This window comes from Astatotilapia calliptera, chromosome 7 (assembly GCF_900246225.1).
Source record: "Astatotilapia calliptera chromosome 7, fAstCal1.2, whole genome shotgun sequence".
Classification (NCBI taxonomy): Eukaryota; Metazoa; Chordata; class Actinopteri; order Cichliformes; family Cichlidae; genus Astatotilapia; species Astatotilapia calliptera.
Window position 1 is genome coordinate 21,126,153 of NC_039308.1, and position 21,127 is coordinate 21,147,279.

General features: G+C 39.3%; 1 protein-coding gene across 5 annotated transcripts; it reads left to right on the plus strand.

The window, feature by feature from the left end:
• The first annotated feature begins 1,157 nt into the window (after positions 1-1,157).
• On the plus strand, positions 1,158-19,403 carry golga2 (golgin A2). 5 transcript variants are annotated; one of them, XM_026173710.1, is made up of 28 exons: positions 1,158-1,259; positions 2,462-2,596; positions 4,642-4,710; positions 5,484-5,633; positions 5,963-6,009; positions 6,379-6,442; positions 6,967-7,026; positions 7,600-7,680; positions 8,260-8,298; positions 8,416-8,478; positions 8,826-8,919; positions 9,059-9,165; positions 9,347-9,405; positions 9,571-9,712; positions 9,878-9,967; positions 10,131-10,238; positions 10,436-10,523; positions 10,870-11,012; positions 11,200-11,418; positions 12,693-12,806; positions 12,921-13,145; positions 13,747-13,846; positions 14,195-14,286; positions 14,487-14,709; positions 14,864-15,025; positions 15,113-15,219; positions 15,480-15,672; positions 16,000-19,403. In XM_026173710.1, the coding sequence occupies exons 1-28, from the start codon at positions 1,212-1,214 to the stop codon at positions 16,263-16,265; spliced, it is 3,288 nt and encodes a 1,095-aa protein (XP_026029495.1). In that variant the 5' UTR covers positions 1,158-1,211; the 3' UTR covers positions 16,266-19,403. The 5 variants fall into 5 exon arrangements, with proteins under 5 accessions (XP_026029495.1, XP_026029497.1, XP_026029498.1 ...); XM_026173712.1 differs by lacking the exon at positions 7,600-7,680; XM_026173713.1 differs by lacking the exon at positions 5,484-5,633.
• The last annotated feature ends 1,724 nt before the right edge of the window (positions 19,404-21,127 follow it).

Sequence of the window (21,127 nt, forward strand, 5' to 3'; positions counted from 1 at the left end):
TATTCAAGAAAATCTAAAAGATGCATTTATATTCTTTATAAGGTCCTTATACTGTCAGGCAGCTTACTATTTGTGTCATTCATATCCACTTTCTTTGTGTTACAAACAAAAGCAAAACTGACCTGTAGACTTGAAAGACAATGATGACTCATTAAGACTTAAACTACACAGGGCAGTGAAACAAACCAGATGGAAAATTCTGAGTTAAATGTGTCATTTTCTTTGAATACAATTAAACTTTTTACTTGGACTGTTAAATCTGGTAAAAAATAAAAATAAAAAATAAAAAGAGAGAGAGAGAGAGAGAGTTGGATATCATAATTAACACTAGGAGGAGCCATGTTGCTAAATCAAGGAGGAAGTGATCAGTATAGCCCTTCATACAGGTTATTACAATATAACGACTACTGGCATTGTTTTCGCCTTGTGTTTGTTGTATGGAAACCCCTTTCTGATACGCTTTCTATTAATATGAATTAATAGATTGAGATTTTGTAGAGTTTTTTTCTCATATTTGTTTGTAAATAGTTTGAATGTCCCTTAAGGAGCCTGAAGAACTATTCTTTAAGACTATTTAAAGGAATGACAAGAAATCAGCCTAAGAGCGTTCTGACTGTGTGGAAGAATAAAGGTGGTCATTCCAAATAGAGACTTTCAAGCTTGTTTGTACAGAATTGTTAGAATTTTCCTTATATTCCATATTTTCTTTTATGTAAGGTAGGATCAAGACTTTTTCCACAGTACTACACTTCATTACACCCGTGGTAAATTTACATATAACAAAAAGAAATTGAAAGAAAAAAGTCATTTTTCAAAATATATAATAAGATACGGTACATTTCTCTTTTTGTAATGAATGTAACCTACAAAATAATAGACTATATTTATCTTAATTATAGAGAAACACAAATGTAAAGTAGCAACAACTACAGACAATGAGAGCAGCCGACAACCACATAACAAAAATGTTAATACATGTTGTCGTAAACTCTGTCGAAAATAATACTTTATATATTATATATAACAAAAGAAAAAAAAACATGTTTCAGGCTAATTTATGTGAGGTTGTAGGCTCACGGCCATAAACTGTATGAAGATGTTTTATGATATGATAAGGGCACAGCTTGAGCTCTGCGCCACCTACTGGCTGAGACGCGTATGAGCGCCAAGCTGATGACGTGGATCGCTCAGTTGACCACCAGAGCAGCAGGATGGCCGACCAGAGTAGGCAAATAAAACTCGCTGCAGCTAAGAAAAAGGTAAAGTATTTTACAATCAACGCAGTCACATATCGCGGAAAGTGTAGTTCCCACTTTGTGTACACAAGTCTGTGTTAACTCTGTTTTCTTGTCTTTTCGTTATGTATATTTTTACGGGGCAAGGGTGTTGTCATTACACGTCGCCCGAGTACTGCACTGTCGCTTGTCCGACATCCTCCGCTCCTCTCGCGGCTCTGTTGCGTAGGAGAGACCGATGTTTTATCGGGGCCTCTGGTGATAGCATTAACTTTCCCAGATTATGTAGACTATTTTTAGTTAGTAGAGACACGCATAGTATCCCACGCTGTTTATTTACTCGCAGATTAACTTGCACCACTTGCTTGGCCGCTTTACTTGACTTTCCATCTGACATTTAAATGTAGTTAAAGCCTAACGTGCTAACCCAGGTAAGTTAACGTTAGCAAGCTAGCTAACTAGCTGATGAATATATGGCTACGTGTGAGTCTAAGGAATGTCGCACAGCAGCCAGCCAGCTTTTTATGTTATCTGCAGGATTTAATTTCATAAGAAAATGTCTAACAAACGGTAGTTTTAAAACAAAGCACTCATCGAGCTTGTAAGCTACCCCTGCAGCACAGTTAGCTGGATGGACTGACGGGGGTGTTTTGACAGCTGACACCCCTCTTCCCTGTCCTGCTGTGTGCTTTGGCTTGGTGTCTTTTTCGGCTAGTCAGAAAGATGGCCTTATCAGATTCAAGAAGTCACTCCTCAGCATTTCTTGCTGGCCCACAAGCTTCACGAATAAGTGGCCATGGTGACATGTCATTTTGCTGCTATTTAGCTTTACTGTTAAAAAAAACAACAACCAGCAGTTCCCGTTACACAGCTGTTAGAGCCCGCATAGAGCTTTCTGGCATGCTTTAACCGTCATATGCATATCATACGCAGGTTATCATTGTTTAGCGCAACTTACTAACTTGATCCGTCTGAAGCCGGATCTTTCTGCTAGCTGGTGCATTGTTTTGGAATAGGAGCACTGAATTCGTATTTTATTGCCTCATTCATTCAGCTTGATACGACGCTCAAGGTGTTGAGTGTAATTTGTTTGAATTAATATGTATAGTTGGGGACAGTTGCAGAGTCCTGGTATTATCTGTGTAACACGTGACAAAATAAATATATATTAGTAGACATTGTTCATCTGCACACGTTTATGGGTTTCTTCTCCATTTCCTACTCAGCTGAAGGAATTTCAACAGAAGAGCTCCCCTGCTAGTGTAGGAGGAGAAAAAGGAGGTGGAGCCAAGAAGAAGAGAAAGGTGAAGGGATCCAGCCAACATGATGCTCCTTCACCAGACAGAAACTCTCCAGACAATGTAAGCATAACAGTTTGCTTTATTGTTGTTGTTGTCGTCAAATGTCGTACTCTTTTTGTGCTTGATAGATGGTCATATGATGATTAGCTCTTTGAAGCTGCAGGGTGTTGTATTTGTGTGTTTGGCTGAAGAGCATATATTGCTTTTTGCCAATTATCAGATCAGGTGGCTGATTTTCCATCTAGTTGGCATTTGCTTTACTTACACCTGTCAAATACACACACAGGGCCAGCAGAGTAGAACTATTTAGACCCCTTTGCAGCGCTGATGACAGACATGTTTACCTAAGAAGAGTGTTGCACATGAGACAGTGTTTTTTAAGCCCCTGACCACAACTTTGGCTTTTACATATTGCAATATGTAGCATAAGGTAAGAATTTCAAGAACTAATATATAATTTTATGAGAAAGTATAAAGTAGTCCTTGTTCTGCTGCACAGATGAGCAGCATTCCAGCTAGAACCTGGAGCAATCTGAGCATGATGAACTGGCTGACTACTATCACCAGCTGCAGTCCAAGCTGCTGGAGTTGTAGCCAGTTTGGCTAGATAGGCAGCTGAATATATTCTGTTATTTGTCTCAAAACACTTACTATTTCCAATATCTTCAATACCACAATGTATATGCTGATTTTTAATAACTTATCCAAAAAAGTACTGGTGTAGCAACTTGCGTGCATATCAGTAACTCACTGTCCTCTACCCCTGTCAGTTTACACTTTATGTCATCTGCTTGTTTCAGCATTCAGGTTCATCAGATTTTTGTTATAGAACATTTAATGGGAGTAATCATAAAATTACACTGATTAAAAAATGATAGGTTTTCAAGTCTCCTCTCCCGAGAATCCCTCTGTGAATATCAGCCAGTTCTCTACTCTATGCTGCTGCTTTAGGTTTATCCTGTGCTTTAGTAGCACTCTTTATACCTGATAAATAATAATTAATTCCTGATCTTCAAAGCGGTGACTCATTATTCAGCTGTTCATCCATCAGTTCATTTATTTCTTCTGTATATCTGTAGTTGAGCTGAGGTGGCTGCTGGGTATTCAAATTTCCTGTTTCCCTGGGATTTTCTTTTTCTGATTTTCATTACTCACTTGTTTTTCACCGTATTTGTACTTGTTTGAGTAAAAAACATAATTAATGTGCTAACAAGACCATTGCTTTGATATTTGTTCTGGTGATTTTTAAAAAGTACTGGCACAAATTGTGTTCAGCAAGTAACACAATCACATTCTTTGAGCTCACTTGACGGTCTACCAAGTTTTGGATTTTTTTAAGAACATTTATTTGGTATTTACCGGTAATGTCATTTTGATTATTAATGTGGAACACCATCTTCTGCTGTGGCCTGTTTTCAAAGCTCTCTAATCAAATTAAAAGTACCCATGAGAATATGTGTAGTGCTTTCAGACAGCAGTTGCGCATGTGGCGAGAGTCTGCTCGACGACATTTGACCTGCATTTGGATACATTCGTGAGACAGCTGTCACCCTGCTTCTCGCTATTAGCAGAAACTCCAGTCTGCAGCATGCTTTCATACACTTCACATATACAACTGAGAGTTGCACTCAATACATCCAGTTGTTACCAGACAAAAGTTGCGTTTTCCTTTTGCTTTTCTATCCTAAAGCATGTTTCCTGTCTTGACTGCCCTCACATGCAACTTTTCCGTCTCTGTTACACCCTCTCTTTTTTTCACCAGCCAGTCAGCTAAATCTTAAACTTTGAATTTTTAGTGCAGTTATTGCAGTCAGACTATTTTATGCTGCTACTACTACGTTTGAAAAAAAAAAATGCTGTGCTTTCCCCAAGCTGTTATTGTAATTGTTATTTAGTTTAAATTACTTTTTTCTCTTGTTAGTTGTTGTGGTTTTTAACAGAATAAAAGAGTCTGTACAAGTCCAGTCTACATTTACTGCCCTCTTGCATACTTCTAGACCTCCTGCTTGTAGAAATGGTTTCCCTGTGCTTGTTTGTTTACCACTCTGTCACTTTCTGAATTTTTCTCTCCCTTTTCCAATCTCTTTCTCCTCCTTTTCCTGTAGTTTGACAGTTTTCTAAAAGCACTTAGTCAAAGCAATGGAATAGTCCTCCCTCATTATGGCAACTGTCAGGTGAGCTTCTGTCCCTGGCTTTTCTTTCTTTGTTTCCTCCTGATTGTTTTTAATCGTTCTCTGCACCCCTCTGTTGTTGATGTTTGGTGTTTAATATTTTACCCTGCTTCTCTATTCTTACCTTCCTTCAACTGCAACGTTTTCTTTATGTCATGTTGAGCTGGAAGCATGAAAAAGAATTGTCTATAAATTCCTGCCTGTTATTGGTTTTAAATATATATCAGTTTATCGCAGCATTATTGGTGATCTTTAAATAATATTGCATTGCTTTGAATAAATAGTTTCCAGATTCTTGCTAGTTGCACGTTTCTGATGTCAATATCCGTGTGTGTGTGTGTGTGTGTGTGTGTGTGTGTGTCTCTTTATGTGGCAGATTATTGCTTGTACTGGATCAAAGCCACTGAAAACTGAAGCTTTATTTTGCCAAAACTGCATATAGCGTTAATATAGACTAGACATGCTGCAGATATTTCAGAGAGTCTACAATGGGTGGGATCAGTGGCAATGGGGCACCAGTACAGGAACTTCATTTTCAGTGGGACACCTTAATTACTGCTAGAAAGGTGTTTCTATTCATTTTTTACAGTCTAATTTCTTCTTATCAGCTTCTGTACTCATCTAGATGTAGAAATGATAAAGTTAACAGTAAAAGTTTGGATAGAACACTAGTCTGGTGATTTTTATGCGTGTGTTGTGGTCTCTTTGCAGCTCAAACTGCTACTTCTCTGTACGTTTAAACCCGTGTGTGCATTTCTGTGTATGTGTCGCCTCAGACCTTCGCTGACGTGGAGGCCGTGAGGTCTTCAGCTCAGCTGCTGGAGGAGTCAAACAGCGAGCCTGATTACATCTCACCTTTGTCTAACCCCGCTAGCGCTAACACTGCTACTAACTCTGAGTCTGTCGATCACAACACTGACCTCCAGGTGTGTCTCTCCTATGTTTCTCTTTCCTTCTCAGTCTTGAAAAATATATTTTGTCCTGTCATTGTTGCACCACACGGCCATAAAACTGCATTGTCATTCTAAGCATCAGTGTGAACAGTTCCTTTTTCATTTGCTGCATTTGTATTAATTTATACATGTTATAATAGGAACAACAGTTTCAGCACAGGCCATTTATGTGACTTTTATTATTATTATTTTTTCTATTACACATATTCCTCTCTTTATCAAATGTGCTGACTGTCTCCCTTTTATCTATATTTGTCGCTTATGCTCTCTGTTTTCTGCTTTCAATTTTTGTCTCCCTGCAGGATTACTCTGATACCAACGGCAACGAGAATTCAATGGAGGAAAATAGGTGGGTTCTGTCATAGAATCGTGATTATATATCTATGTATCGGTAATTAAAGAGAAGGGTATTGAAGGGGGACTGTTCTGAACTATGACATGTTTACAGTTTGGAGACAATAGATTATTTTCAAGGGCAGGCACTTGCTGTAACATCCATGTTCTGAAAACTTGGTAACCCACACATCATTACATAAAATATATGTGTGTTTTGAACTCATGGATTATTATAATATATGTATCTTATAGAATGAATACAGCAAGCAACACTTTTTCCAGTATACCTTTTTTTATGTAGCCGTATGCTAGCTTATAAAGTGAAATGGTTCATGTAAGCTACTGAGTGTTTGTTGATGTGTGTGTCCATGTCATCCTGCAGGCCGCTGTCTTCCACAGAGAGCCTGCGACAGCTCTCGCAGCAACTGAACGGCCTGGTCTCTGAGGTACGCACACTTCTTTCATACAGAGTTCGGCTTTTAACAATAACACACCACCACTACCACCACCGATGTGGCGTTTTAATCAGGAAGCGTTGCGTCTATTCTGGGTAGGAATGCACTGAAAGCATTTTCAGTTTCGCCAGTCATTCCCAGTGGTCTGAAGCACGCTGACAGCATCAACTGGTGCACTAAAATAGTTTGATAGATCTTCTTTTAACTTTAATTTTGTTAGGTCAAACCACAAACATTGCTTTTTCTCAGGTTTCTAAGACCGTTTCAGGTGAATTCTTGTCATGTTTTTACTAAAGTGCTGTTTCCCATTGTGGTGAAGTAGATGTCCTACTGTGGATGACGAATCAGTTTTTTATCTGCAGTTCATCCACTATATTAAACACGTTTAAAGTTTCTCCTATGAATGGCAACAGAAACGGTGCCACAGATTCCCTGACAATGCTTATTTACCTTAAAACATCTGATATTTTTCTGTGTGGGAAGCACATTAATGTCTGCCTGGATGTGTCTTTTAGTCATCTGCTGCATATGTGAATGGAGATGGCGCACCTCCTCTGAGTGAGCGAGAACTGGAGGTAAGAAGAAGAAACTTTTTTTTGTTGAGTTTTTGACATTCTAAAGCCTGAATTACAAGTCACTTAACTCATGCAGTAGTATCCAAAAGCCATGCAAGTGGAACAAATGAGTTTCCAAGATTAATGAAGGTATTCTAATATTACTCCCCCCATTGTTTATATAACTGGTAAGTCATCTTTATGGTGAGGAGTATAGTAGAAGTTCAGATATCCAGCAATATTGTTGCAGAGACTTTGTATGAAGGAGCAGGTCTTACAAGTGACACTTTAATAGGTTTGTATGAATGCTCCTCTCCTTCTCAACTGGCTCCATTTATCAGTTTAATAGCCATCACATGTTTTATTTAATTATTTGATCCACTTCTCATTATTAGTAGAACATATGCACTACTTGTCATGGTGCTATTTTTGCCTCCATGTTAATAATTCACATTTAAATTTTCTCCTCCTCCTCCCCCCATGTGTTCTTTGTTTGACTTTTGCCACTGCACTTTATTCCTCTCTTTTGTTTTCTTTTTTTTTTTTTTTTTCCTTTTCCCTTTCCTTACCCGGATGCATGCGTGCACGTGATAGAGTCGAAACCAGGAGCTGGCAGCCGCCCTGGAATCCAGCAACCTAACAAACTCTCAGCTCACTACCAAGCTAGACCAGCTGGTAAGAAGCTGTGTGTATGCATAATCATGTGCACATCTTTGTGTGATTGCAGTAACACTCGTCTCCCTCTGCCCCTAATCACTCTTATCAGTGCATGCATTTTAATGCATTCTTCATGTCATCTTGAGTAACCATAACCTTTAAAAAGAATTATGGTTGGCATGGTTTTAGTGGTATTTATTTATTTATTTATTTGTTTGTTTTTTTGTTAGCTTAACTAAAATTTCTTCAGAGAATTAACAACGGCAGCATGATTGATCCTTTCTGTGCACCTTGTGACCAGAGCAGTCATAACCTGATAGTAGATGTAGGATTGTATGGCATTTTGAGTTTAGCAATATAACCAGAGCTCCAAGCTTTAAAACCACATGAAAGATTAACAAAACATTAATAACAGAATAGGTTTACTATTTTAGTGCTCGGTGCTATTATTGTCCTGTCTGGCATGAACATGAGGTCTGTGCCAGAATTTTGGTTATGTTTTATAGGCTAACACTGTGTAGCACTGCTGTGATGATTAAAAGTGTGTATATACAAGACTTTTCCCCAACTTAAATATATATCCTGTTGGTCTGGCAGACACAGCAATCTCAGGAGCTTACAGATCAGCTACAAAAGGTATTTTTGTTCTCCTCTTTTTACCTTCTATTTGTATCTGTGTAATTCTTTATTTTCTTTGTTATTGTAATGTTTTGCTCTTTGTTATTAATCAACTTTATTTTTTTCTTTCTTCAGGAGCGAAAAGAATTTGAACAGAGATTTTCAAAAGAGCAGGGTGCCATGCGGGAGCAATTACAGGTACATTCACTTACCCAAATGCATAAATTTAATTTGTCCTATGGAGCAACTTTATTTGTCACTTAATAGTGTTGTTGTATTACAGTGTGATGTGGCAGTGCATAATGCCAGAGTGCACTGAGTTGCACTTGTATAAAATGTTATCCAACAACATACACTGCCCTTTTTAACACTTCCTATATTGTTAATTAACTCTAACAAGAATAAATAATCTACTGTGTGTAATTACTCTGAGAAATTAGAATTTTCTGTATGTTTCATTAATCAGGTCTTGTTAGTGAAGTCAGCTGACTTTATCTAGTCTTATATGAAGAATGGTGCTCTTTGTTCGTATGTCCTCTTCCAAGGTTCATATCCAGACCATTGGCATACTAGTAGCTGAGAAATCGGAGCTACAAACAGCACTACAATACACACAACAGGCTGCACGGCAGAAAACAGGTGTGTGTGTGTGTGTTTGGGGGGAGGGGATTTTATTTTTTTAAATAATAAACTTGGCAATGGTTTATCGCTGCAGCAGTTAACGGTGTGTATGTGTGTGCCTCTTTCTCCTTGTATGTGTGTGTGCATGCATGTTAAGCTGAGGCAGAGGAGCTGAATAACCGTCTGCAATCAACAAAGCAGAGAGTGTCAGAACTTGAAAGAACTCTCTCTTCTGTCTCATTGCAGCAGAAACAGTTTGAAAAGGTAACAGCCAATCCAGCAATCACTTGCATATGAGTAATGCAAATGCAAATAAATGAACTCGTAAGAAGGCAGTGTTACCTAATTTAACTGATCGCACGTATTGTCTGTGTGGTTGTTTTTAATAGGTTTCTATGATGTTTTTGTCTTGCTGAGTCTTTATTTTTTTATTTTTTGTCCTCAGCACAACAAAGAGCTTGAAAAGGAAAGAGACAATCTGAGATTGGAGGTGTTTAGACTAAAGTAAGTCATTTTATCCTGACTTGCCTGAGGAGATTTTTTTTTATATGGTCTTTGTATTTTGAATGCTTTGGTTCTTTGTAATGGAAGAGTTGGCTTGAACAGGTTTCCCAAGTCTTGTCTGGATATGGCGAGTTTAAAATAAACACTGAATTTGTTTGTTCACAGCAATTTGAGTGAGGAGTCGAAGCAGCAGAGCTCGGAGCTGTCAGAGCAGATAAAACTGAGTACACAAGAAAATGCCGCAATGAAGTTGGAGGTAGAAGATCTTCGCAAGAGGCTCGAGATAACTGACCTCATGTTACAGCAGGTCTGTTGAATTCCAGGAAAACACAGTTCATTCACGTATGAATTCATCTTTCTCCTACCACATGCTGGAAGTAGTGGAACAACTCCAGAGTCAATGTCTAGGAGGCCAGTGTTTGAATATTGTATGGCCGACAGTAATTCTAGTTTTCCTACTAATTTCTTCCAGTGCTCAAGTCAGTCAGATCCTACCAGTGCCAGCCAGCAGGTTCAGTTACTGCTGGAAGAGAAGCAGCAGCTGGAGGCGCACAATCACCAGGTTTACATGGACTTTTGTCTTATCATTGGCTTCTGTGTTTGACTGCTGTCTGTGTTAATATTCAATATATTTTGTACCTATTCCATTACTGATTAAGCAATATAGAAAAGTTAAAAAAGAAGACTTAATTATTATTTTTTTATTTACATTTGTGATGATGTAGCTTATGGAGTCCATTGCGCAGCTGAAGACCGAGAGGGATTGTTATGCAGTGCAGATCCAGGAAGAAGGTCGTGTGTGGAAGGACAAAACTGAACAACTGCTAACACAGGTACAGTAACATCAGCATGGCTTATGGTTTCACTATAGCTTTGAATAAAGAGCGAAAATGGTAGTGCTGCTTCTTTTGTGTGGGTTTTTATTATTTAAGCCTAATTAGTGTGTGTGTGTGTGTGTGTGTGTGTGTGTGTGTGTGTGTGTGTGTGTGTGTGTGTGTGTGTGTGTGTGTGTGTGTGTGTGTGTCTCAAGGTTTCTCTGGTGGCAGAAGAGAGGGATAGAAACATCAACCAGGTGCAAGAACTGGAGGCCAGCATTGCAGAGTTAAGAAATGCTGCAGGTGAGTAGTGCACACAACCCTCATCTAGTGCCTCTTCCTTTTCCTCATTAGTTTTCATGTCTTCTTAATGTGGCAAAGATCAAGAAACACAAAAGTCAGAAGGAGAGCAGATGGGGCTGCAGTAAGTGATCTGCAGTTTCGGGATTAACATTAGCCCCATTGTGTGTTTATTGTCAGGTCTTCCTGCTTATAACCTTGTAAAATATTATTTTAATGTTTAGTTTAGCATATATGTTAAAAACATATCAAATATAGCATTCAAAATACTGGCCATATGTGACACAGCTGCAGTATTTGTGTTTAGTAGAATTAGAAATCTTGATAATTGGTGTTTTTTCTCTTCTAGCGTTATTATCCCAGGAGAGAGAAGCTCAGCATGGCACAGAGCATCAGTCCTCAGGACCATCAGAAAATGAAGTGGCTTTGCAGGAGGCCCTTAATGCCCTACAACAAGAGAAAGATGCCATTACGTCACAGTATCAGGCACAGGTGTGCTTCACATTGTTTTCTCCAAACCCATTTTAATGGGTTAATGTGACTCATATATAGTTTCATATACACTTAAAAGGAGCACATATTGATTTTTCCCTTTCTGGATGTTTCAAAGAGAGTTGGTGCTTTCATTGCACCTCTTACATTTGAAGTGTGTTAATCATCCTCTGTAATACTTCCACAGCTGAGGGACAACGAGCAGCTGAGCCGTATGTGTGCAGAGCAGGAGTCGCGTCTGGGGGAGCTGGAGCGTCAGGTGGAGAGCCAAACCCAGGAGGCTGAGGACCGCCGACGCATGCTAGAGGATGTTCAGTCAGACAAGGCCACTATTAGCCGTGCTCTCACCCAGAACCGAACACTGAAGGACCAGCTGGCTGAGCTACAGAACGGTTTTGTCAAACTGGTGAGGCTGAAAATCTTACTATCTGTTTATTTTTAGAGGACACCCTTAGTTACCACTATAACTGCCTTATTTTTGCACCACAGTGCTCAGAATTCTACTTTTTCTGCTGGTCTTTAATTTCATAATTTCCTTTTTTCTCTTTGAATTTATGCTCTCATAATCTGTTTTGGGTTGTTTTTTTTTTGTTTGTTTGTTTGTTTGAAACCAGTGTTCGTCAAGTTACTTGAAAAAAGTAATCAGTAACTTTACTGATTACTTATTTTCAAAAGTAATTAATTACGTAGTTACTTAGTTACTTTTTAAAAACACGATTTACAACCTGAATAGGTGATAAAGCGATAGATCTTTCAGCCCAATTCTACTTTTTCTGCATAATCCATCATACAAAATGTAATCAAATGGAAAACTCTCTTTTTTTTTACTTGTTTTATCAGTTTTAATCTTTTAACTTTATGCATCAAGCAAAAATTTAATTATATGCAACATTCTCTGACTTGAATAAATTAGTTTAAGATTTAAACCTATTTTCTGCACATTCCAGCTCATAAAATAAAATATTTTTTGTGTTTACACTCACTCTTTCAAATAGATGCAAGTAAAACACAGCAGAAAATAAATAAAGTCAAAGACTCAGCGGTCCTGTTGCTCTATTTTCACCTGTAAAGCAGGAGTGGGGTAGGCGGAGGTTTACGCTGGTGCAGGTGTGCTGCGGTCAGTTGAAGAATCCGCGAGTTTCTCTGTGAATTTCCCATTACGTCGTTGCGCACTCAGTGCTTGCTTGGAAGTTTAGGGGTTTTTTTCGCTGTAAAGAGAAGTTTTCTTCCCACGCACGATGGACGCTAATGTTTTTGTCACTTTTTATGGAATCAAACTCAAAGTAAGGTCAGTACTTCCACGCTTTAAACGCTGCACGCTCATACTCTCTCCCACAATCGATATGTGATCCATTGTTGATCTGCACACAGCTGTTGTCACTAACGGCGCACTCACTTACATCACTGTCATGAGACATTCTCGCAAAAAATCACGGTTTTAGTAACGCAGTAACGCAGCGTTCCTGCGGGAAAGTAACGGTAATCTAATTACCGTTTTTGCAATAGTAATCCCTTACTTTACTCGTTACTTGAAAAAGTAATCAGATTACAGTAACGCGTTACTGCCCATCTCTGTTTGAAACAGAGCTGTGTTTTGTTAGTAAGTATCTGATTGACATCAGTGGTGCTTGACACGTCTGTCTTTAAACCGAAATTCCTGTTACTCCTTCAATCTAACAGACGAATGAGAACATGGAGTTGACTACAGCCATCCAATCAGAACAATATGTGAAAAAGGAGCTTGCACGCAGAATGGGTGAATTGCAAGAGGAGTTGCACAACGTCAAGGAGCAGGTGAGGTCACACACAGCACTCCCCTAAAGCAAACACAGATGAAAAGTCAGCTGAATATGCACTCACTTGCTGTTTGTCTTCATGCTTTGTCCTCTTCTATTTTCTTGCCTCCAGCTTGAGCTGAAATGTACAGAAGCTCAGGGTCTGATGGAGCAGAGGGATCAGGTAGCGGCACATCTCCAGCAGTACTGTGCTGGCTACCAGGCCCTGGTCTCAGAGAGGGAACAACTTCACCAACAGTATCTGCAGCAGAGTCAGCTAATGGACCGACTACAGCACGATGAAAGCAATGGCCGTGCACAGCTGGAGATGAGTCACAGTCAGCTTAAACAAGCCCATGTATGTATATAAGACCTTTTTAATATATACATCTGTGACCAGTCTGTGTAGATGGTGTTGTGATTCTAGAATTCAGTACAATAATACATTGCAATATAGAGCATAAAGTATGTTCATATTCATCCTGTCAGCTGAACTGCTGTGGTAAATCTGTCAGGCCTGATAGTTCTGAGGGGGATTAGTGCAGCTTTGAGCTGTACTAATGATTATTGGGACACTTTGCAGCAGTTCGCTTGGCCATCGTGTTTAATGCTTCAGGGTGTTGCTCCTTCTCGGGTTTCCTAACTTAATGGATTCAGCACTTAAGTTAGGCCCATTCTGTTGCCTCTGTACATGCCATTAGAGAGAAGGTGGAGTGGAAAGGCAGAGCTGGTATTAGTGTTTTTATACTGCAGAAAATACGTTTTGAAATGATTTCAGATTAAGGTATTTTTATGCATAGAAAAATTTATAATTTTGACATGACTGTTTTAATATGATCTAATCTATACTGGCCGTCTTCAAGGAAAACTGCAGTCTGTTTTTATTATTTATTTATGTTTTTCCTTAACACTCTCAAAAACACACTCTAATTGTTTTTCGTTACTGCCTCTTCCTGCAGGAGCATCTGGAACAATTAGTCAGAGACAATGAGCAGCTGAAAGCTGAGGTGAAAGAGCTGCTCAACAGCTCTGCTCTTATGACATCACCCAGAGACCAAGGTAATCTCTCTGTTACTGACATGTTTGCACTTTCTGCCTTGTTTTCCTTTGGTGAGAGATTTCCTGCAATTTAAAAATAATTATCTCTAAAGTTATAATAGTATAGTGGCTTTATCCTGTCTCTTTTTAAATAACAGTGTCACAATTTCTTAATTTGAAGCAGATAATATGTTGTTACAGCAGAAACTGCAGATTAAGGCTAATCTGTTCAAAATGAAGAAGTGCAGGTTTTTTTTGTGTACTAGCAACAAAAATGGAAAGCATTAAGTGCTGCTGCACCATGTGTTTCATTAGTGTGATAGGTTTTTAAGGAATTAAAAAACAGTTGTACATGTCATATCATTTTAGGAGATGGAGTGGAAAGCCAGTCCCTGCAAGAAAGTCCAACAAAGTCTTCCCCCATAGTTATTCCAGAGGATTTTGAGAGCCAGAAAGAGATGGTAAAGAGATGTTTCCAGCTCATGCAAATGTTCTGTTTTTCTTTCGTTCACAGTCTTTTTATTTTTTTAATATCACATCTTAGTCTAAAGTTCATATTTTTATGTCCAGTGCCATTCTATGGTGAATTATATGGTTTAATTTTATGGCATGAAACAAAAGTATGACCTTACCCTCATTTCTATTTCGTGTTGCCTTGCAGGAGGATTTTATTCGTGGAGCTCTGGCTCAACTGGAGGCAGAGAGGGACGAGGCCAGAAGGCAACTGGAGGAGGAGCGCAGGCTTCACATAGCAGCCCGGCACCAGGCCAGCGTCACCCTAAGTCTGGAGCAGCAGCGCCACAGCCAAACACCTGTTAATGACCACGAGCACGGTCACAGTCACGGTCAACACAGTCACTGTGAACACAGCCATGAGCATTCAGGTCAGAAGCATTTGTGTTTGTGCAATTTTGCAGATCTTTCTACAACTAAAAGACTTAAATTCTCTGGGGAGTAACAAGTGTGTGTGCCAGTTTACTCTTTTACTCTCGTGCCATGTAAACAGTTTTTCCCCCCTTTCCGTTATTGCTTGAACAGAAGGAGGAGTGCCGGTGGAAGTTCATCAGGCCCTGCAAGCTGCAATGGAGAAGCTGCAGCAGCGTTTCACATCCCTAATGCAAGAGAAAGCAGACCTGAAGGAGAGGGTGGAGGAACTGGAGCACCGCTGCATCCAGCTGTCTGGAGAGACTGACACTATAGGTGTGTGTTTTATAGGTTGTTCTTAGTCCTGTTTCATATGTAATCATTTGTTCCTCATATTCATTTCTGTTATGTATATTTTTGCAGGCGAGTATATTGCTCTGTACCAGAGTCAGCGGGCTATTATGAAACAGAAGCATCAAGAGAAAGAGCAATACATCAGCATGCTGGCCCAAGACAAAGAGGAGATGAAGGTACTGATGTCTTTTAATGCAGAAGGAATGTCACAGTAATATCTTTTATGCAATATTAATGAAAACAAAAGACATGACATGACAAAATATGCAGGTGCCTAAGATTTTGAAGATTGTTTGCACAGACAAAAGTCTTTCTTCCTAAGAACACTTTTCTCTCTCACATCTTAAAGTTTTACCTGGTCATCGCTAAAAAAGTGTGCCATACTTAACATGATTGTTGTCCTTTGTGTCCACTATTTATCCCTTCTGCCCAATAGGCAAAGCTGGCTGAGCTGCAGGATCTTGTGATGAGGCTGGTAGCTGAGAGGAATGACTGGTACAACCGCTACACTGGAGCTGTAGCCGGCATGGGCACAGTAAACCCTGACCTGCTTCCTGTTGGACAGGAACACACTCACCCAGACCACCAAGCACACACGCACACAGAGCTTGATGCGGCCACTGGAGCAGGTAAGCAAAACCAGTTATGCTAATCATGATTGTTTTACAGCAGGTGGATTTTAAAGACCAAATATAAACATACCCACACTTCCACACAACCCCACAGGTAGGTGAGTTTGATCCTGTCTATTTTGTTGGGATATTTGTGTGTACAGTGAAGCTTATTTTAAACTCATAGTCCTGGAAGACTTTATCCACTGATGTGTGAGTCTGAAAGGCAGAAAGAGTGGTCCTTTAGCGCTTCAACTGTTCTGCCTCTTTTTTCAAAATAGATTTTAATTCATATTTCCAATAACATCACTGTTCTGTACCTTTTTTTTTTCTCTGCTGCATAAGCTATGGAGGACATCCCTCTGTCAGAACCTGCCGCCGGTCTGGAAGCTTCCTCATCCCAGATGCTGTTGACTGGATCTGGCCAGACTGACTCCAAGCCCCTGGTGCCTAAAGAGGACGCCACAGCCCAGCAAATCATGCAGCTGCTTCAGGAGATCCAGAACCCTCAAGGAGCTCAAAGATCACCCCCTTTTCTGGGAGAAAACCCCTGCATCCCCTTCTTTTACCGGCCTGACGAACAGGACGAAGTAAAGATCCTGGTGGTGTGAGATGTGGGTGTGACTGCTTAGGTGTGTGTGTGTGTGTGTGTGTGTGTGTGTGTAAACATGAGAAATGTTGGACTTGTGTTGAAGTGTGGGAAATATTAAATCCTACAGTTTACCACGTCTGTAGCTTACTGATGATCTTCTCAAACACTTCATAATATTGGAAACCTTACGTGACTGGTCGAAGATGCACGAATGTCGTTGACCCAGTTACATTAAAACACCCGCCCCCGTTCCGCGTGTCAGCACTACTGTGTGTGAGGCTTAATTGAGAGGATTTTGTATTTGCTGTTTGTTTTTATGTTCTTGTTTGTCCCTGATGCTTTTCCCAGCGAGGAAGTGGTCAGTATTCCTAAATGCAATCTGATTTTTTTTTCCACCTCAGTTTTGAATTCCCATCTCACACATATGTGCAATAAATGGGGCCGTATATCCTGTCCCCTCACTGATAGAGTGCTGAAAGAGCTGTCAAGTATTAACAGCCTGTTTGTGTGCAACTTTATTCAAGTGCAAATGTCAGTTTAAATCCACTGTACACATGCCAAAAAACAAAACAAAAAGAGAGAGAGAGAGAGCATCACATGTGAATGTAATAACCTCAATATTAACCTGTATGTGTGTTTAATGTGAAGTGAGGAGAGGAGATGCAGAAAGAGCATATCAGGTTGGGTAACTAATGAGTGTGGAGTGAGATGTAAGGTGAAGTTAAGTGAGTGAAAGGGGTTTAGTGCACATAAAAGCTTTTAAACTGTAGGCGGTGTTCAGTTTTGAAGTCAAGAGCTCGCTACGTTACATAATTCAGGAAGATGGATGTTGCTGATTGGTACTGTTCTTTTTTCCTCCAGACACTGAAAATAAGTCATGTTTGTACATTGTAAAATGTTAGTATTTGTGATTTTTTTTTTTCTTTTTCTGTTTTGTCCTGTTAGACTGAAAAGGCATCACCTTTATAGGGTATAGGGCATAGATGGAGCTTAGAGACCCATGAAGTTAAGCAGTTACTCAGTTATAAAGGCAGTGAAGTCATCTTCTCCTAACAGTCGTGTGGATAAAGTAAATGTAAACATAAATATTAGTGGTTGGGGTGCTGTGCTGCTGCTGACTGCTTTTCACATTATTTCATCTTTGCAGTTATTGCAATTTTTGGGGAAGTTGCTTATAGTTTAATGTCTATACCTGCAGCTACACATCATCTTTTTTCCTCAAATCAGGTAATCTGGTGCTCTGGGGTATTTGGCTGACCTCATCACAGACTCGGTCACTCGTCTCATTTCATCTTATCCCTAACCACGCCTTTGCTGTCTCGGGGTCTTTAAGTTTCCAAACAAATCGACACTAAAAACACGAGCCTGTTCTTCTCTGTTACATTTACGTGTAGTTCTACATATCAATGACGAATTGATGCACATCTTTAACAACTGGACTGTGTGAGCATGCGTATGTGGAGGCTGTACGTGTGAAATCCAAACTGTTTTCCTCCTCAGCCAAAATTGCGTCCGTTGTGCTTTGTTTGGTTTGTTTTGGGGTTTTTTTGTGGGGGTTGTTTTCTTTTTGTTTGGGTTTTTCTTTTTTTCTTTTTCTTTTTTTTTGTAGAGTTCTATCAGATTATATAAGTATGATTGCACTAAAACTGTACATAGCTTCTCGTTTATCCCACCTCTGCTCTGGCTGCTGGTGGGACAGATGTGTTTCTAACATGGCTTCTTTGAAGAGAGAGGATCCTATGAAGCTTCATGCCGCATGCTGAGGATTCTGCTAAATTGAGTGTTGATGGAGGTGTGATGAGACACAGTCTAGCCAGATTAAACGAATGAGATGGTAAATTATTTCTACAGGTAAGGGACCATCTAGATTTTGAGAAAAGAAATTCCTCTTTTTAAAAATTAGGAATAAAGTAGGACTGATTTGTTATAGCTGGTAGTTGTATTGGCTACAAAACACTTGAATAAATCTCCTTTGGGCATTAAAAGTCAAGACATTGGGGAAAACTCCCAACATCAGGGCTGAAATTCAAGTTTCTCTGTCTAGCTTTAAGAGAGATTGGAGACTATATTGATTGAATTGTGAAATTGCATCCCTTTATAATTAATCATTCAAATTACCACAGCTGATTTTTTTTTTTTCCCCTTTCTTTCACTTAGACTAAATTTAGGCAACTTCTGTTTTTTGTGTGTCCTTTTTTACTTTTAATGCGCAAGATAAGGGGTCACTGCAAGGTCATATCCAAAAAATGAATTCATTGAGACTACTTTTGCAAAAGTTTTTACACATACATGTTTGTCTCTGAATTTTGAGATCTTCTTTCTTGTGCTTTAAAGGGCATGTTCATTAAATTATTAGTCGCGCACTTGATTTATTGGGCAAATTTATTGGGTAGAAAGCAGTTTGGTATTTTAGGTATATTATACAACGTCAGATGGGACTGTGTCGTAGTTGTATGTACTCAGTGTTGGTTTCTTTACAGAGAAAGTAAACAGCACCTTCCCTAAACCTCTGCACTTTGCCATAAAAAGGTGCTTTTGAATAAAATGACTCCCTCATTCTTCCCTGCTTCTTAGCAATCAGTCCCTTTTTTTTTTTTTTTTTTTTTGCTTTTAGCAAAGGGTAAGACCAAGAGATAAATCTACATCAGGTGTTTGGGGACTTTCTGGGGCTTGTAAAATAATAACAGCTGTGTGGATTTCTGAGGTTTTCTAATTCCCTTTCAAATGCGTCATTGAAACATGGCAATGAGGAAGTATTTCTTGTCTCTACTGTTTAAGAGGTGGTGTATATACTGTACCTGTGTAACATATTGTATATTCATTATGCCTGGTGTATGGGGGGGAAGCTGCTCTGCAGTATTTACTGGCAGCTTGTATTGTATGCGTGCTAGTCCAGAGTCGGGGGTTTGGGGGTCACTGACTGGCTGTGATTCAGTACAAAGATTGACAAAGAGAAAATATTTTATTTATTTGAAAAATAAGTTAGCATCTCAACTAATCAGTTTTAATGTAAATTCGAAGTGACCGTAGGATGAAAATGAAGGATCGTTGAGAGAACTGATTTGTATGAGTGCTGCTTCTGACAGAATCCTTCTGATTTTTTTTTCCCTTGAGTAATATTTCTCCCCTTCTCCTGAATAAAGCTGATTGAAAAACGGTTTGTCTTGATTTCTTTCTTTTTTTTTATTATTATTAAAGAAAACTCAACTTACAGAAACTACAACCTGCTGCCATCATAATAGGATAAGTATCATCATCACTAATAACAGCTACTGTTTCTCTGTGCTTTTATGATTCTGTTGAGCCTTCATCCACAATGCCAGGACCCTATCGGTGAAACCGCTAAATTGGCTTCTTATGGAAGTTTGTTTCTGCCACTGGAAAAAATGTCATATTTTGAAATTTCGACAGCATGAAAATCGATGTCAGACAAAGTTAATTGAATGTACTCGAGGCCGACACGTACATCTAGAAGCGTATATGATATCTCTAACCTATAATAAATGCTTTTAGTAATGAAGTAATGATTAATACGTGAATGTCTGCAGCCTGACTCAGTCTTAATGGATGTCTGAGCCTGGCTGGTGGAGGGTTCAGCTTCTATGGAAAGACTGCTGTTTAGATTAACAGAGCTACAGTAGGGTGGGAACTAAACACATGACTTTACACTTCATAAAAATATTCTCATTTGGATTCTTTCGATCTCTAAAAGGTTAGAAACGAAGAAGGAACTAATCTTATGTGAGGTTCTACATGGATTGTGTCTGGATGGAGGCTGCAGGCTGCACTATAGTGACGCCTGGTGGTGGTGCTTGAATTGGACATATAGACATACAATTAATAACATGCACTGAAAACAGCAGTCGCGACGGGTTGGGGAATATCCCCTGAGCAACTCTTGCTCATGTCTCCTTCCTCTGCTTCTTTTACTACAGTAGATGCTTGACTTCTGAGCATTCATTTATGAAATGTTGATCTGGTTTAACCAAAATAATAAACAACAACAAATGCACATCTTACTGGTGTTTTTCATCTAAAATATCATTTCACATGAAACTCACACTGATGTCATCAAGCTCATCCTGCGCTTTACAAAGAATCTGTCCCTCACTCGCTTTTATCTCCTCTCTTTCCCCTGATCTCCTGATGGGACAACGATCAGAGCAGATGGTTGTCCCTCCCTGCTGGAGGTTTCTTCCTGTCAAAAGGGAGTTCTTTCTTCCCGCTGTTGCCAAGTTCTCACTCATCAGGGACGATCTGATTCTCTCTACTACATAGGGCTATTATATAAAGCATCTTATAAGAACTGTGGCTGTGAACTGGCATTATACACATCCATCTGCTGGATCCTATCCTAGTTGATTTTATCGTTTCTTGAAATAAACACATTCTATAAAATAAATAAATAAATGCAAACTGATCAAAAGAATGTGATGATTTCAAACGGGTAAAAAGACCCAAATGCAGACTTCAGAATTGAAAGACATTTTATTAACCAGCCTTACAGTTTTGTACCAATTTAACTGCAAGGCTGGAGGAGTGGGTAGGCAGGTTACAAAGTTAAAAGTCCAAATCCCATTTGGTCCAAAAGAAGGGGTTCCAGACAGGTTACAGGCATCAAAATAGCACAACAAGAAATTTTCCTATTAAACTAAATAAACTTCTTAAACCTTAAACAAGGCTGTAAGGAGGCTGAATGGTGGTCTTTTTATTTGCTTCCACGGTTAGTGGTATCCCAGAGCCTCCTTTTCTTTTAGATGAATAAGGAAAATCCTTGAGAGTGAAGATGAGTATGAGAGACACACAAAGAAACTGAACCCTAATTTAAGGAGTAGAATGTCTTTAAGTACTGTGCTAGACGAGAAGGTGAAGACAAGTCCA